We start from the raw sequence: 16,014 nt of genomic DNA on the forward strand, positions 1-16,014 counted from the left end.
AGATCTAAAACCTGCAGGACACCGGCCCTCGAGGCCTGGAGTTGGCCGAGCCTGGTCTAGCTGGTTAGCCTGCTAACTTTAGTGCATATTGCTCCTTAATGTCAAAATTCTTATTTCCTCACTAACTACAGCTAATCTTTAAAATGTTTACATCTTACTAACAAATGGTTTGCTCAAAATTTTAAATTACAAAATGCATTCACTGTAAGATACATAGTTATTCTTATCTGAGGTCAACTATTGAGTTCATCTTTTCTCTGTCATAGCCGAAATATCATTTAGTTTTTATTTTTTCCTTTTTTTTTATGCCATATGTTTCTACCTTTCCCTGTCACTATGGCTTCTTCTTAGCTTCTTCAGCCTTAGTTGGCCTTTTTTTCATCTTCTACTGGGTTTAAACCAATGACTGTATTGGTTTAAACATATCATTTGAATATTTTGTATGCTGGCATTTCGTGCTTTTTCTCATACGTATCTTCTAGTCTTTTCCTCCTCTTCTATAATATCAGGTTGTTGAAGGAGTGCAAGGGGTACTTTATCTGTGTCTGCCTTTGGCCTATATAGTGCTTTCTCTACATGCATATTTGAACACATATTTGAATACTGCTACAAGACTGTATGTAATATACAGTATGTGTGCATTTTTGTTTGTGTACCTGCCATTTCCCTTGTGGCTCTCATTTTTTTCCCCTACGTCCTCTCCTTTCTCTCACTGCTCCCATTTCCCTCCATCAGCAGCTAATCAACCTGAGACATGTCCAATCACTGGGTGTGTGCTCTGGGTGGGATCAGGTTAATCTCTGGAATGGGGATAATATAAGCTTAACATGACAAGGTTGAGTCCACATAAAGATAATTCCATTCCCATATTTCCATATCAGTGGAGATGTCACATTCACTGACAGTGATACAGCAGCGGTTTCATTTTTTTCCTCTGGCAGAACCAATTTTTCGGTATTAAAATAAATTGAAAAAACTGGTAAGAACTGCTCAAATGAATAAATGTGCATACATATTTTGAACCACTTAACCAGAGTGTAGTTGCAATCTGCCAGCTTTCTCTTTTTTTTCAGATTACGTCTTTGTTCTTTCCTTTTCAAATTAATTTGCCTTTGTTTGATACAGTAATTCAATCTTATGTGTCTTAGCCCCAGTTTTAACTTTTCTCTGGTTATTTTCTCTCTGTAGCATTTGGTCAGAATGAATGTCATGACCCAGGAGTCCCAGTAAATGGTCAGAGGTACGGTGACCAGTTTCAGCTTGGCAGCTCAGTGGCGTTTCGCTGTGATCAAGGATTCATTCGGACTCAGGTAATAATCATTTGAAAGTATCATTATCACACTTTAACACAATTTTGAAACGATTGTCATACTCGGTGTCCATAGTTGTGTGGTAAAACCTAGTATAAATGTAACATTTCTTTAAATCGTGTATTTCCAGGGGTCCGATCAGGTCACCTGCATTATTCAGGATGGAAATGTTGTCTGGTCTGCAGCTGTACCTCGCTGTGAAGGTAAACCTAAGCAGACACCTACACATAAGAACTGTTTATTGTATATAGGAGTATAATGTTCCACAAAACATTCAACTATTTTAGCGATTACCATACAGCTCAAGTGTGTTTATGCACCTTTGGAACAATTCAATTTTCTCTTTTAATTGATTTTAGCCTTGCAGTTTGGACACATCATTCTTTCTAAAGAATAATCTTTAAATGAGACTGGCACATGTTGTACCAAAGCTTTTCAGGGACACATATTCATTTATTTAGACACCGAAAGACAAAGATGTACTATTAGGTTGCAGATATGTGGAAGTGATAATAACAGGATTGTCAGTTTTCTGCTTTTTCGACAATTTTTGAAGGTGAATGGCACCCACCAGTCTGTGAGTGTTTGTATGTTTATCTTTGCAACCTTCCCATCTTGCATCCTGATTGCATTGTCTAAATGATATTATCAATTGTTGCCTGTTGTTAATAAATCAGACAGAGGACAAAATCAAATTGAACATGGGGGGGGTCATCTTTTTAACTATGGAGTACGAGAGAATATCATCTCTCCTGTTCTTGAAGATCCCATCCAAAAAAACTGCTCCTTCAGTATGCATTTGGTGTTTTGTTTTTTTTTTCTTTTCTTGCTGAAAGTCTGGATTTATGAGAGCAATCAAATAGGCAAAGGTATGAGCTACTTGAAAAGACAAGCCACTGCAAATTATATGTTGTAGCAATGAATAATGAAGAAACCATGAATTCCAGGTCTGGAGTTTTTTATGTTTAATTCAGGTTCTAGACAGACTCAAAATGAATAAGAATAAAAACCGAACATGATACGATGTCTGATATTTCATTTTATTTGAAAGAAACAACTCAACAGGAGATAATTATTGTTTTTTAATGTGTCATAATTGAAATCTTGGAACTGAGCTATAAAGTAGTGACGGTATGTGCCAGTTTTGCTGCCTGCAGCTTGTGCAGGGAAACGGAGAGTTATTTTTTGGCACCATTTGACACATAAATATATTTAATTCCTCCTATAAATTATAATGTGATAATTATTTTGGGCTTTTTCAAACATCACTAACTCAAAATTGCTTACTGTAGCACATGATGGGCTTACCGCAATTTTCGAAGGTAAATGTTTATGTATGAAATATAGAAATTCAGAGTGGATTAGAATGATAAAATAAACAGAGCAGACAATTAATCTGCTAACTTAATGAAATAGGAGCAATTTACAGACATTTACAAGGAGAAAATGATTAATTTTATTTCCTGTGGTTGTGTGTGGGGGTCCTTGTTTCCATCCAGCTCCCTGTGGAGGGCATCTTACAGCTCCTACAGGTGTTTTACTATCTCCTGGTTGGCCCTCCTTTTACAAAGACTCTCTGAACTGCCAGTGGGTGATTGAAGCACAAGCAGACCATGCTGTAAAGATACACTTTGACAAGTAAGTGTATTACTCAACTATGCTGTTGACTGATTTGTCAAATGTGTTTGTTCAAAAATTGTTGAAATTTGACTGTTAATGGTTAGATAATATGGTACGGTTAGGGAGTGCATTATTTAGTTAATATTTTACTTGGGCAGTCTTTCATATGCAATATAAGGTAGTCAGATATAAATGAGGCTGGTGAGTTACTGCTGCAGTAAATGATTAATGTTGGCTTTTTACATTTTTTTTTTCTTCTGGAAACAAGCCACAGACAGATGCAGCGTAGCCTGAAACTGCAATAGCAGAAATTTGTCTTTTTGAAATGTGACGTACACGCCGAGTTATCTTCATCGCCTATGAGGCATTTCATTTGTGGACGATTCAGCATACTTCTTCTGAAGCAGAGGCTAGTTAATTTTTCATTTAGCTGGTCAGATCTAATTATTCAGATACCGCGTTGTTGCAGTGTGTCAGTAGCTCCCAAATCTTGGTTTCTGTTCAACTAGATAGGTTGGTGATATACAACATCCTTTTTTCTGGATCATCTACTATTTGATGCTTAGACCCAAAAATCGACTGATTAGGCCCTGTAGCTCCAACTTAATGTAAATGGGTTAATTAGTGTTTAACTGTTTTAGCTATTTAATAGAATAGTTGAAGGTGTGACTGATTGATTGCTTACATATCAGTCAAGTTTCTTATATGGTAGTACTTTGTTATAGCTCAGTGGGTTTTTTTTGCCTACAGTGGATAAATTGTGCAAAATGAACAATATTGGCGAGTTTCTCTTTTTTCAGCGTTGGAATTTATTAACATGTATAACTTGCAGTTGTGAATTTCATGTGCATGTTTTTGTTTTTCTTTGTTTCTCTAGGTTCCAGACAGAAGTCAACTATGACACGCTGGAGATCAGGGATGGCCCCTCAGCATCCTCTCTCCTGATCGGCGAATACCATGGTACCCAAGCGCCTCATTTCCTGATTTCCACATCAAACTTCCTGTTCCTGTTGTTCACTACAGACAACAGCCGCTCTGCCGCAGGCTTCAGCATCAGATATGAAAGTAAGTCTAAATGACTGATAGACTGAAATGCCTGGTAGACACACTCGAAATTGCTCACAGACGCAAATACACTCAACCTTTTGACACTGCGGCGGTTGTGTGATGTGATTTTCAGGTGTGAAAATGGAGTCAGACTCGTGTCTCGATCCTGGTATCCCAGTGAATGGTCGTCGCCATGGCAGCAGCTTTTCCATTGGCTCTCGTGTGTCATTTACATGTGACCCGGGATACACACTTAGCGATCAGGAGCCAATTGTTTGCGAGCATAATCATCAGTGGAGTCACGCTCTTCCCAGTTGTGATGGTTAGTATCTTCTTTTAATTTTATTTGATCTCTTTCAGGAATTACCCTGTAGCGTGAGTAATACAATCAGGGGCGAATGCTGTTCTCTCGTGACTCACCTCACACATAGTTTCACATTCTCTAAACATGGAAAAGAGTGAAAAAATGTTGTCAACATACAGCACGTACTGACAGAGCAGGCCATTGTGGTTTGGGGTTTGTTTTCTTTTAACCAAAGACATTGCCCAGTTTTTGCCTCCAGAAGTGCTTAGTTGGGAGAACAGCTTGAAATAGCTTTATAAATACACTTCTCAAGCCAAAAGCTGCATTAAATGCTTTCGTTGGCAAAATAAGTCATCTTGAGCTGAATTTAATTCTGGCCAAATTGTTGTTTGATTGATTATGTGTGCTTTAGAGTTGATGTTTTTAATTCTCCAACTGAATATTGCAACTAAGAAATAGTAGCCACCACAGTCTTTTGTAGGGATTTTTATCTAATCATTTTATTTACACTGGAAATCAATGTATGAGCTCTTTTTTAAGTTAATCTGGCACTACAGGAAAAGTTTGCTAAATATCAGACTTTGTGATACTATTTAGCACTTTTCTTACAATCCATCTCAACTATAACTATATAACTGTGTCCGCTGCACCTTGGACAGGGCTTCATTCAATCACCACATACAGACAGATGCACACTGAACTTGACATCTGCTGTATGTACATCCTCTCTGAAGATCTAGAGACACTGTTTTTTTCACTCATGTTCAATCCTGTCCTCATAGCTAAACATTTTTAAGGGAATGTTTTTTTGTTTGTTAAGCAACTTACCACTGACATATGAATCATTCAAAAATAAAATAAGCCTCTAACTCAGGGGACAGCTTTGTGTCTACACATAACAGACAATATAAAGTAGCAAGGAGGCAGTTTTTAAATTGCACCTTTAAGCACTTTGTTACTCGCAGCCTAGTGCAAAAACACATCATTTGTCCCCATTACTTTAGTTGAATTTCCAAAATTGCCAAAGATAACACAGAATGACAAGTATCAAATAGTATTTTTACACCAACAGGGTGATTACCAGAGAGCTGTTAGCTCTAAACTTTGCATATCATGATATAGTGTGTAATGTGTCCTTTGAGGAAACTGATCAAGACAGACTTTTAGTAGAGGAACTGCAGGTGAAAGATCCATCTGTTCTTTAATGTGATCCATCTACTGTTCACCAGAGCCTCATCAGAAATGCTCTCAGTTGAAGGCTGGCTTTTGGTTCAAATCATCAATGAGGAATATCTACAGCCATCTGTAGAACATGTTGGAGGTCTCGGTCATGGTTTGAGGCTGAATTTCAGTCAGTTGATGCTGTCAAAACAAGTGGATTCTGAACTCAAAAAAGTACAGTTAAACTTTCCTCTACCATGTGATAAAGCAGGTAGAGGAAAGCAGCTTCCTTTTTCAGCATTGCAAACAGGACAGAACATATCAATCATGGACTGGCCTCCCCAGAGCGTTGATGTCAATATTATTGAAGCAATGTGGGATCATCTTGACAGAGAACAGAACCAAATCTGGCCAACATCCAAAGAAGAGCTTTAAATGTCCTTCAAGAACCTTGGAGGACTATTCCTGAAGACTACCTAGATTCATTAAAAGTACGCTTGCCCAAGAGAGTTCAGGCTGTGTTGAGGAATAAAGGTGGTCATAACCAAATATTGACATTCAAGCTCACTGAAGTTGCACAGAAACTTCTTTTGTGTTTCCTTATGTTGGCGCAATTTTGCATGCACTTCAATAAATCTCTACCCGTATTCTCCATTTGGTAGCAAAAAGTAAAGAATTGATGGGTGGCTCAAGATTTCTGCAGATTACTGTTTATACTAAATTTTCTGCGTGGTCACTTCATTTCTACACTGACCCTGAACATTGAAACCTCGTTTGAATATCAACACAAAATACAGGAGACTAAAGATGGAAGAGGCAGAAAAGAGGATCAGTCTGTGTCAGAGGTAAAAGACATTTGAAAGGGAAGATGTTTTCAGTGACACCAGTAGCTACTTTCCTTCAAAGCAGAATATTGAAGAAAAAAAAAGTCTGTTCTCTCACTTCTGCCTTTTGCCCTTTAACTTTTTGCAACAGACAGCTGTAATTGGGCAAACAGTCTTCACTCCCACCACAATGACTCAAGCTGGACATTTAGCCTTTGTGAACTTATTCAGGTCAATAGAAATTACTGAAACAGATGCTCCCTGGCTATTCAAAGGGCTTCCTAGTGAGCGTTTTTCCACAGCTTATGCTATGGTGGGAGTTAAACAAACAGCATCTCATCTGCTCTGCCAATTGAACATAATCAAATATGAAAATGAAAGGATATCACAAGTTAGGAGTAAGTTCATGGCAAAGCAATCTATGTCATACTTGCAGCCATGTAAGGCAAACAGTTTTAAACCGGCACTGTGACATTTTCAATTTTCAGCCAGGCATGCCACTGAATGAGACAGCTGTCACATTATAAGACATGTTATTTCAGAATGGCACTTTTCTGAAATGGTGTGTAAGACTTGACTTAATGTAATGTGAGATATAGTGTGCTTTTGGGCAAAGATCACAGTGGAATTATGTGTTAAGTATATTATTACACTGCTGAAATTTAGATTAATCACACTTGGCTGCATGTTGTGGAAGTGTGGGACAAAACAACAAGTCTTGCAAATACTAAGCAAACCTACAATATCTACTCACAAAATTCTTGGTTATTCTATTTAAAAGAGCAAAGAAATCATCTTTAAGCCCTCCCACAGGCATGCTGGAAGCGATTCAAACACACACTCGCACCCATTAATGGCAATAATGTTATTTACAGGACAGTCTCAGAGGCACAGTTAACATTTCATACACACTACATTACACAGACAGCACTGCATTTAAAATAAAAAGCAAAATGACATGTCGTCATCCCCCCAGGCATGCAGGCACCATTCCCTTTCAGTAATGCCAGAACGTCTATTCAACACAAACTATTCATCTTATTCCTGCAGGTCAGTTAAATCACCAAACAGATAACGCTGGCTGCTCTTTTATGTGTCAGGAAGAGTATTGAAGGGGTGCTGTGACATTTTAAAGCATGCAGTTGGTGCCAAGACAACAACTTGTTAGAAGTGACCAAAGTTAGAGAATCACTTAAGAAGACTAAGAATGTATTTAAAGACTAAGAAAAGGGAAGGAGGAGGAATGATGCTGAAAACTGATATGCTATCTCTATATATTTATCTCTCCTCTCTGAAAACCAAGCAGCTCTTTCTTTAGAATCCAGCCTCTTTCTCTGTTTCATTTTTTTTTTTTGTTGGTCATGAATCGTCTCTTTCTTGTCACATTCTTTCTATGCATTGTTATACACCTCACAGTTTCTCACACACATTTCCTTAACGATCTCTCTCTCTCGCTCTTTCTCTTTTCACACACAGACGATTATGACCACCAAAGTATGAACCGTTACACACGTTACATACATTACGTACAGACAGATAGGCCTGTTCGACATAACGATATATATCGGTCTATCGTTTCATTTTACGCTATCGTTTGTTTCGTGGTGTCGCAAAATAAACTAAGGCAATATTTTTTCATCGTTTTGATGGTCACTGTAGTGGCTATATTAATTTCTTAAAGTTCTCTCTGTCTCTTATATTTAATATAACCACACTACAAGCGCCTGTTTTAACCACAACGAGGGTAACACCATCGCGTGTCCGCTTATGTTCCACGTAAACCTTTCACAATAAAGCTCAAGATCCTGTTGAGACTTTTCAAAATAAACTGAATCACGTGAAAGAGCAGATTATTTACGGATGAGAAGTAAAAAAGAGCCGCCAGGTGCTAAAAAATAAACCTTAGACTCAAACGTTAGAACAGGCTTTTCCCCGCAGCACGCCGTGTAATAAAGACTCACAAAGAAAACGGCGGCCTTTACAACTTATGTCTAAAAATGTATAGTTTCATGCATCGGTTAAAACACTCGACTCCAGGTACACGACGTCCAGCTGGAAACACTTCCCGCAAGTCGAGCTGCCCGAGAGTCACAGAATTTACAGAAAATGTTACATTTTTGTGATTTATATCGTTATCGGGATTATAGATGTCTTATATCGGGAAATGAGATCTTGGTCATATGGCACAGCCCTACAGACAGACATGCGCATGTGCTTCCCTTAACAAGGGTCATTTAGTCAGACAGTGTCCTAGTTTTTGCCAAATCCTGATGGGAGTCTGGCACAGGTTACCGCAACACTCACAAGACAGCTAGTCAGTGAGAGGGAACAGCTCGTATCACAGCTTCTCAAATCAACCCCAGCCCTGTTGAAATATGATATAGAATAGTAGGAAGAAAAATGATCAGACTGAGAGATTGAGAGAGAGAGGGGTGAAGACGAGGTCTGCACGCTGGAGTACCTGCAGCACGAAGAAATTAGAGGAGCTGTGAAATCTGTCCTCATAAATGCAAAATCATAAATGTCTTTTTATAAACCTTTCACCAAACAAATGACTACTGCATTTATCTCTGTAGCTAAAAGATGCGTTTGTGTACCAAAATATATATAAATTGACAGTGAAGAAAAATGTTTTGTCTGTTTGTTTTGTTTATAGTCTGGAATCCGTTTGTTTTATAGCTGACAAAGATTCCTTTTATTGCCATGCCAGTCAAACACCTTGAAGCGCTTTAATTGAATTAAATTTATCTGAACTGCTCTGAATACTACTGAAAGCGATGAAAGCTCAGTCAAAGAGAAGCAAAGAGTCAATATATTATCTTAGTTCAGAAGTCTCTGATGTACTGCTAGCTCTCTTTTACTCTCCATTACATTGCTATGGCATTTTTCATTCTGCAGTACCCCAAATGAATTTGTCCCGTTCCATATCAGTGAATTGCTCTGTGTGGAGGCTAGGTATCTGGTAACACACACACACACCAATCTCTCACTCTCTTTTAACAAACCAGTCTCTGTTTGTCTGTGACATTCTCCCTGCTCTTTCCTTTTGTCCTTTTGTTTCTGCAGTAAGCTCATCTTTAACCTTTGTTTCGTTCACTTTGCAAAATCTCTTTGCAAAAGCTTTTCTAACACAAAGGGTGTTTGCTGAAATCAGCACTGCTCATTGCTCACTGCTCATACTATACAGTAGAATGTTTGCACGCATAACAGGTCGATTTACGTACAAGACCTGAGACACCAGGTTTTGGTATTAGAGTTATGTATGACTAACATCTTAAGATCTTTATTCTTTATTATTATACGTTGTTCTACTGTACATTAATCTTTCTTCTTATGTAATCATAGAGTAAGTCTTCAGTACAGGCCTGAATTTAACACCATGCTAACTACACCAAATTCAGGGGTGATTATCTGCAGGCTGGGGGAAAAAAAGCCAAGGTCCCAGGAATTTAATAAAGAATTTATATTAATCTGCCAGTAGGTGGTGAGCAGAGTTGGGATCGTTACTCAAAAAATAAGTAATCTATTAGAAATGCTGGTTTCTTTTTTAAAAGATAATAATGTAATACTGTACTTACTTAGTTATCCATGGTGAAAGTAATTAATCACATTAATTTTGTGTCATGACCTAAAATGTATTGTCACATATTTACCGGTTAAGAATATCTACCTCAGCCCCCTCTCCTGCAGCCTGGTACCAATCTGAAATAATGAAAGCATCACTATAGTCTTTATTTTAGTGTTGCTAAGTTTGAACACAAAGCAAAGTTGAAAACCAACTCTAAGAGATTTCAAAATGTTTTCCACGCTGATTCTACTCTAACATGTAGAAATGGATGCTACAACGCTAGAAGCCAGATTCCTCATCACTGCTTTTTTTTTTAACACTGTTAAAGATCAGGCTCTGGCTGCTGGGCTAGGCTTTTAACATCCCTCTGGGTTCTTCACTAGCTTTGTCAAAGCATGCTGTCACTTTTCACATACTTGTAATGAGCCGAGCTGTGTTAGCAGCATTATGTTTCTGTCTTAGACGCAGTTTTCACTTTACCATTGTGCTATTGTCCTGCGTGCAATAAAAACAAATGTAATGTCCATATTGTCGCTTCTCCTCCTCCCTGGAAGGGAAAGGCATGTTCGCCATTATGCAGTCAACTAAAGACCCTTTGTAATACAAGTAACTACATAATTGAACTATAACATGATTACTGAATTAAGTACAATAATGCAATACTTTCTTGTGTTACTGAAAAATGTAATGTGACAATAGTAACATGTTACTTTGGAACTCATTACACCGATCACTGGTGGCGACCTCTTAACGGTACTGAAGACGTGTACATTTTTAGTTTTTTGAATAAAAGAAAATCTCCAGCTGTGTTCCAATCTTCTCTGTCTGTCACATTTTCAGCTCTTTGTGGAGGTTATGTTTATGGTAAAACGGGAACAATTCTGTCTCCTGGCTTTCCTGACTTCTACCCCAATTCTCTTAACTGCACCTGGACTATAGAAGTGTCCCATGGAAAAGGTAAGAATGCTCAAATGTAATGGAAATGTCAATCACTGGTTATAACATGTTAAAATATGTATTTTTTCATATTTTAATAATATGGAAAAATGTGTTAGGCAATGAAATGCGGCCGCCCTTTGCCACAAATTCTCCAGTGTACACTTGGGCAATTTTTCAAGTGTAAAAAATAGTTCTCTTAGACAACTTGCCACAGCCCTCTCACTATCTTCATGTAATGCCTCTTCATGTAATGCCAGACTGACTCAGAGATGTTGAGATCAGAGCGCTGTGGGGGTTCTATGGTTTTCTTGTCACTGCAGATAGTTTTATATGACTTACACATTATGCAAGATGGATTTGGGACAGAGCATATTCCTCACTGATGGTACTGGATGATGGATAAGAATCTCATGTACAGTGGCTTAGACTATTGCTTATATATATTGCCTGATAGAGTGTATGCTTTGCATATCTGTAACTGTCTATCTTACACTGTATGCCTATCCATCCATTCTTGCATTCATCTATCCTTTCATCCATCTATCCATTTTGCCATCTGTTCTTTCAGGAGTCCATTTGGTTTTCCACACTTTCCATCTGGAAGAGAACCATGACTACTTGTCAATCACAGAGGATGGCAATTTTCAGGTTCCGGTAGCTCGACTCACTGGCTCCGTGCTGCCTCCTAGTGTTAAAGCCGGACTCTATGGGAACTTCAGCGCTCAGCTACGGTTTATTTCAGATTTTTCCATGAGTTATGAAGGATTTAATATCACTTTCTCAGGTAAGAACACCTGAACACAATTTTTTTTACTTCTTTTTTAGCATTGCATTGGCTAAAATTCATTTTAAAGCAAATTACAAGGCTTATTAAGTTGGCCTGTTAGTGACTGTATGATGATCCCTTACCAATAAATAAATAAATAAATAAATAACAAATTCACTGACTTTTCTTTAATGGCAGACTGTTGAAATTTTCAAACTAATAAACCAAATTGTTAGATACAGTGTTTCACCTGCTCAAGTAACTTTTTAATATGCGATGAAAAATGGCTTTTATGCATTATTAAACCTAACTGGTTATTTTGGCAGATATGCAGTACATCTGGTTAAGTGCTGCACTTACATTTAAACGCTTTTATTTGGGACCTGATACATGATACACAAATTTTTGACAGTTTCCTTAAGTATTTCAAACCTATTTGGCACTACAGATTACAGAGCTTCCTATCTCAGTGGGTGAAACAGTCTTAGATGAGACTGCTGCACATGTTTTCATAATGAGATGAAGCAGGGAAAACTAAATCAAATGTGTCCTTTTTAACATGCTTGTAATTTAAGCTAATGACAGTTTAATAAATTAATCTTTAAGTATTTAAATTATTCTGGGGAATTTAAAATGATTCTTTATGACTCTTAAGTGACACAGCTCCAAATGCTTACATGTAGTGTTAATGCATTTCTTTCTAGTGTTGGCTAATATAACAATTTTTGCACACTTCTTATTAATTAATACCTTCTTTCTTTTTATGCTGACTCATGACAATTTGTCTCTACAGAGTATGACTTGGAGCCATGTGAGGATCCTGGTGTACCAGCATCCAGCAGGAGAATGGGACTCAGCTTTCAAGTTGGTGATTCATTGAACTTTTCTTGCTTCCCTGGCTACCGACTTGAGGGAGAGAGCAAGATCACTTGCCTGGGAGGAGGCAGGCGAGTCTGGAGCAACACGCTACCACGATGTATAGGTAAGATGTCAGCGCTTAGGGCTTAGGTTGACTGATTTGCCAGAAATATAAATTGATAGCCAGAGCATGCAAAACAGAAATCAAGGTAGATTAGATTATTTCTTCATTTGAAAAACATTGCTAGCAGGAGTCAAACTGAACTTTCTGAGGTTGTGAATATATTTGCAAACTTAAAAAAAAAAAAAAAAAAAAAGTATTGTTATTTAAAAAAACATTTGGTGTTCTTAAAAAATGTAAATTAAAAAAATAAAATTCCTTTATTCTCTCATTACACAGTCATTTTTAACAAATTCATTTTGCTAGTGTTATTGCACCAACAGGGTGCTATTAGGTTAAACAGGATGACATTAGAGATGCTCTTTTTACATTCAGACTATTTTTTATGTAATATTAAACTAAAAAATATAATGTTGAAGATGTTATCTCTTCTATGAAAACAACTGGCAGGTGGCAAATAAAACAAAACTTTTAAAGTAAATTCTTGGCCATATGAATAAACATGGAGAATTGTTATAATTCAACAGTATTACTGTATTGCTAACGTAACAATAATCGACTTGTTAAATGTTAGTTTTATTTGCTAGAATTTTGCTGTTTGCACGTTGTAACATCTTAGCGTTTGATGCGTATCAATGTTTTCTTGGATCCTGGTGGTAATTTGCGAGTCTGACTGGTGGTTGCTGGTAATTTTGAAGCCCAGAAAGAGCAGACTGAAAATGCTATAATAGCATTATCTGTCAAGAGATCAAGCCTGACTAAGAGGAAACTAAGCAAGAGCAGCTGGCAATGTGCACTAGTTTCATCCCCTTTCGTTCCTCCTAAATGTTCCTCTCTTTAGCGCTCTGTCTCTGTCTAAATTTCTGTTTCTCCTTCTCTTCCTCTATATTTTGACAGTCCTTTGATAGATAATTGGGGCATTAGGCGCTATATGAAAAGTGTTAATACCGTGCCTTTTGTTACTCCCCTTTTCCCTTTTCTAATTTCTTTCTGAGCATTTTCAGGCTTGTCTGTCTTGGTTCATCTGCTATCTCTTCTTCTTTTCTTCCCCTTCCAATTCTCTCTTTATCCCTTTCCTGCCCCTCTTCTCGAGGCTCTGTTCTCTTACTCCCACTCTATTGTACTCTTTTCACTTTAAAAGGAATTTCTGAAGAATTGCTGTGACTCTCCTTTATTTATGCTCCTTACCTCCTACCTTAATCTGCTTTAGACACGACAGAACATTTACAGAAATGTTGTTTTGAATTTCAAATTTCTTCAGATTTGATAAACACTGCGTCTTTTTTTAGTGTGTTTTATATTGTTTCAAACCACCCTCTCTCGTCTGTCTCATTACTCCCATTTCCTCTTTTTTTTCTTCTAAGTAGTGGTGGTCCTCTTCAGTGGGAGTTAAAAGCCTGCTCGGCTCTCGTCTTTTATCTCCTCCTCATTTGCATATGACAAAACACTATTTGTACAAAGTACCAGTTTATATGAATTCCTAAACTTTGATAGGCACGGCACCTGCTAGATCATTCTGTATAATTTCATGAAGGACTTCTCCGACATACTTCTCCAGCCTTATTGTTTACAGGGTTTTTTTGTGTGTTGTTTTGTTTTTCTGCCCTTTTATCAATGTTTTGTTGTTTATTTTCAAGTTATTTTGTTGTTTTTGTAGCATATTTCAGACAATGCTTTTTGAACTGCAGTGCAGTGCAAGAGCCTTGAGCCAACAGTCATTTCTTTATATTTTTGCAGGGTTTTTTTTTTTTGGACTTGAACAGTAGTTGTCCCGGCTTTCTGAAGGTCTTTCAAATGTTTCAACATTGGCTGCTTTGTCTCTCATTTTCAGCAATCCTTACACCTGACCATTTTCAGGGCAATGTTTTTAGTTTGTTAATCTGACGTATGACTCATTCAAGAATAAAAAAGGGCCCTAACCTAAAGAATGAACCAGTATTGTGTCTAAACATAATAGTCTCTTCAGGCATTTTGTGACTAGCAGTGTGTTGTAAATGCATATAATGTCCCCCCTTTTAGCTGAAACTACAAACATTATCAATGATAGCACAGTTTAACAGGCATAAAATAGTATTTTTGCACCAACAAAGTGAGCAAAGAGTTATCAGCTGTTAACGTTGCTTATCTCAGCTTGGTGTGCCCTTAAGAAATTTGAGGAAACTGGACAAGTGGAAGAAAAAAGAGGAAGTGGTAGGCATAAAAGATCAGTGTTGGTCAAGTTACTTGAAAAAAGTAATCTGTAACTAATTACTGATTACTTCCCCAAAAAAGTAATCCCGTTACTTTACTAAATACTTATTTTCAAAAGTAATTAATTACTTAGTTACTTTTTAAAAACACGATTTACAACCTGAATAGGTAATAAAGCGATAGATCTTTCAGCCCAATTCTACTTTTTCTGCATAATCCATCATACAAAATGTAATCAAATGGAAAAGTCTCTTTTTTTTAACTTGTTTTATCAATTTTAATCTTTTAACTTTATGCATCAAGCAAAAAATAAATTATATGCAACATTCTCTGACTGGAAGAAATTTGTTTAACATTTAAGCCTATTTTCTGTAACAGTAATCTAATTACCCTTTTTGCAGTAGTAATCCCTTACATTACTCGTTACTTGAAAAAGTAATCGTATTACAGTAACGCGTTACTGTAATATGTTACTTTAATACAATTACTTACTGCCCATCTCTGTAAAAGATTACCTACTGAAGATGAACAATAACTGAGAGCCATCTTCTGAAGAAACAGGAAAACATCTAGCAAAGAACCTGACACAGGACCTGCGAGATGCATCTGGCCCTATAGTTCAATGAAACCTAATCAGAAGTGGCCTCACTGAAAAAGGTGGCAGTGACGAAGCCATTCTTACAGAAGGGAAACGCCAAGTGAAGGCTGATGTATGCTAAGCTACACATGAACTGGACTGGAAACCAGAGGCAATTTTTACATTCTTGGTTCAGATCATCATCGATCTTAATGTACAGAGGAGGTCAGGAGAGAGGTACAACAGTGAGTGTCTACAGCCGTCTGTAACACACAGTGGAGGCTCTGTCATGGATCAGGGAGGCAGTTAAGCTTTTTATTTTGGGGGATCTTGTCAAAACTGATGGTATTATGAACGCATAAAAGTACCATCTAAAAATGATCCACCAGGCAGTACCATCTGGAAGAGGTCTGATTAGCAATGGCTTCATTTTTCAGCATAACAGTGATCCCAAACATACTGCTAATGCAGTAAAAGCATGGATAGAAAACCACACAGTGGGACACTATCAGATATGAATTCTTCTGCAGAATCCCAACGTTGAGATTACTGGGATAATCTTGACAGAAAAATGAACCTTCAAGAAGCTTTCAACTCTTTCTGAAGACTACTTAAAGAAATTACGAGAGAGTTCAGGCTGTGTTAAAAAAAAAAGGGTAGTCAAACTGAATATTGACATTCAAGCTCTTTAGAACGGTGCAAACTCTGTTTTTGCCTTTTATACCATAT

At 37.4% G+C, this 16,014-nt stretch overlaps 1 protein-coding gene across 1 annotated transcript in view; it reads left to right on the forward strand.

The window, feature by feature from the left end:
* Positions 1-16,014, forward strand: part of LOC120721224 (CUB and sushi domain-containing protein 1-like) — a 412,254-nt gene that overhangs the window by 284,847 nt on the left and 111,393 nt on the right. Inside the window, 8 exon segments of the mRNA XM_040011416.1 lie at positions 1,189-1,310; positions 1,441-1,513; positions 2,810-2,948; positions 3,808-3,995; positions 4,111-4,299; positions 10,675-10,791; positions 11,342-11,557; positions 12,333-12,521. Of these exon segments, the coding sequence (XP_039867350.1) occupies positions 1,189-1,310; positions 1,441-1,513; positions 2,810-2,948; positions 3,808-3,995; positions 4,111-4,299; positions 10,675-10,791; positions 11,342-11,557; positions 12,333-12,521 (1,233 nt within the window).

Source organism: Simochromis diagramma, unplaced genomic scaffold (assembly GCF_900408965.1).
Source record: "Simochromis diagramma unplaced genomic scaffold, fSimDia1.1 OVJJ01000603.1, whole genome shotgun sequence".
Classification (NCBI taxonomy): Eukaryota; Metazoa; Chordata; class Actinopteri; order Cichliformes; family Cichlidae; genus Simochromis; species Simochromis diagramma.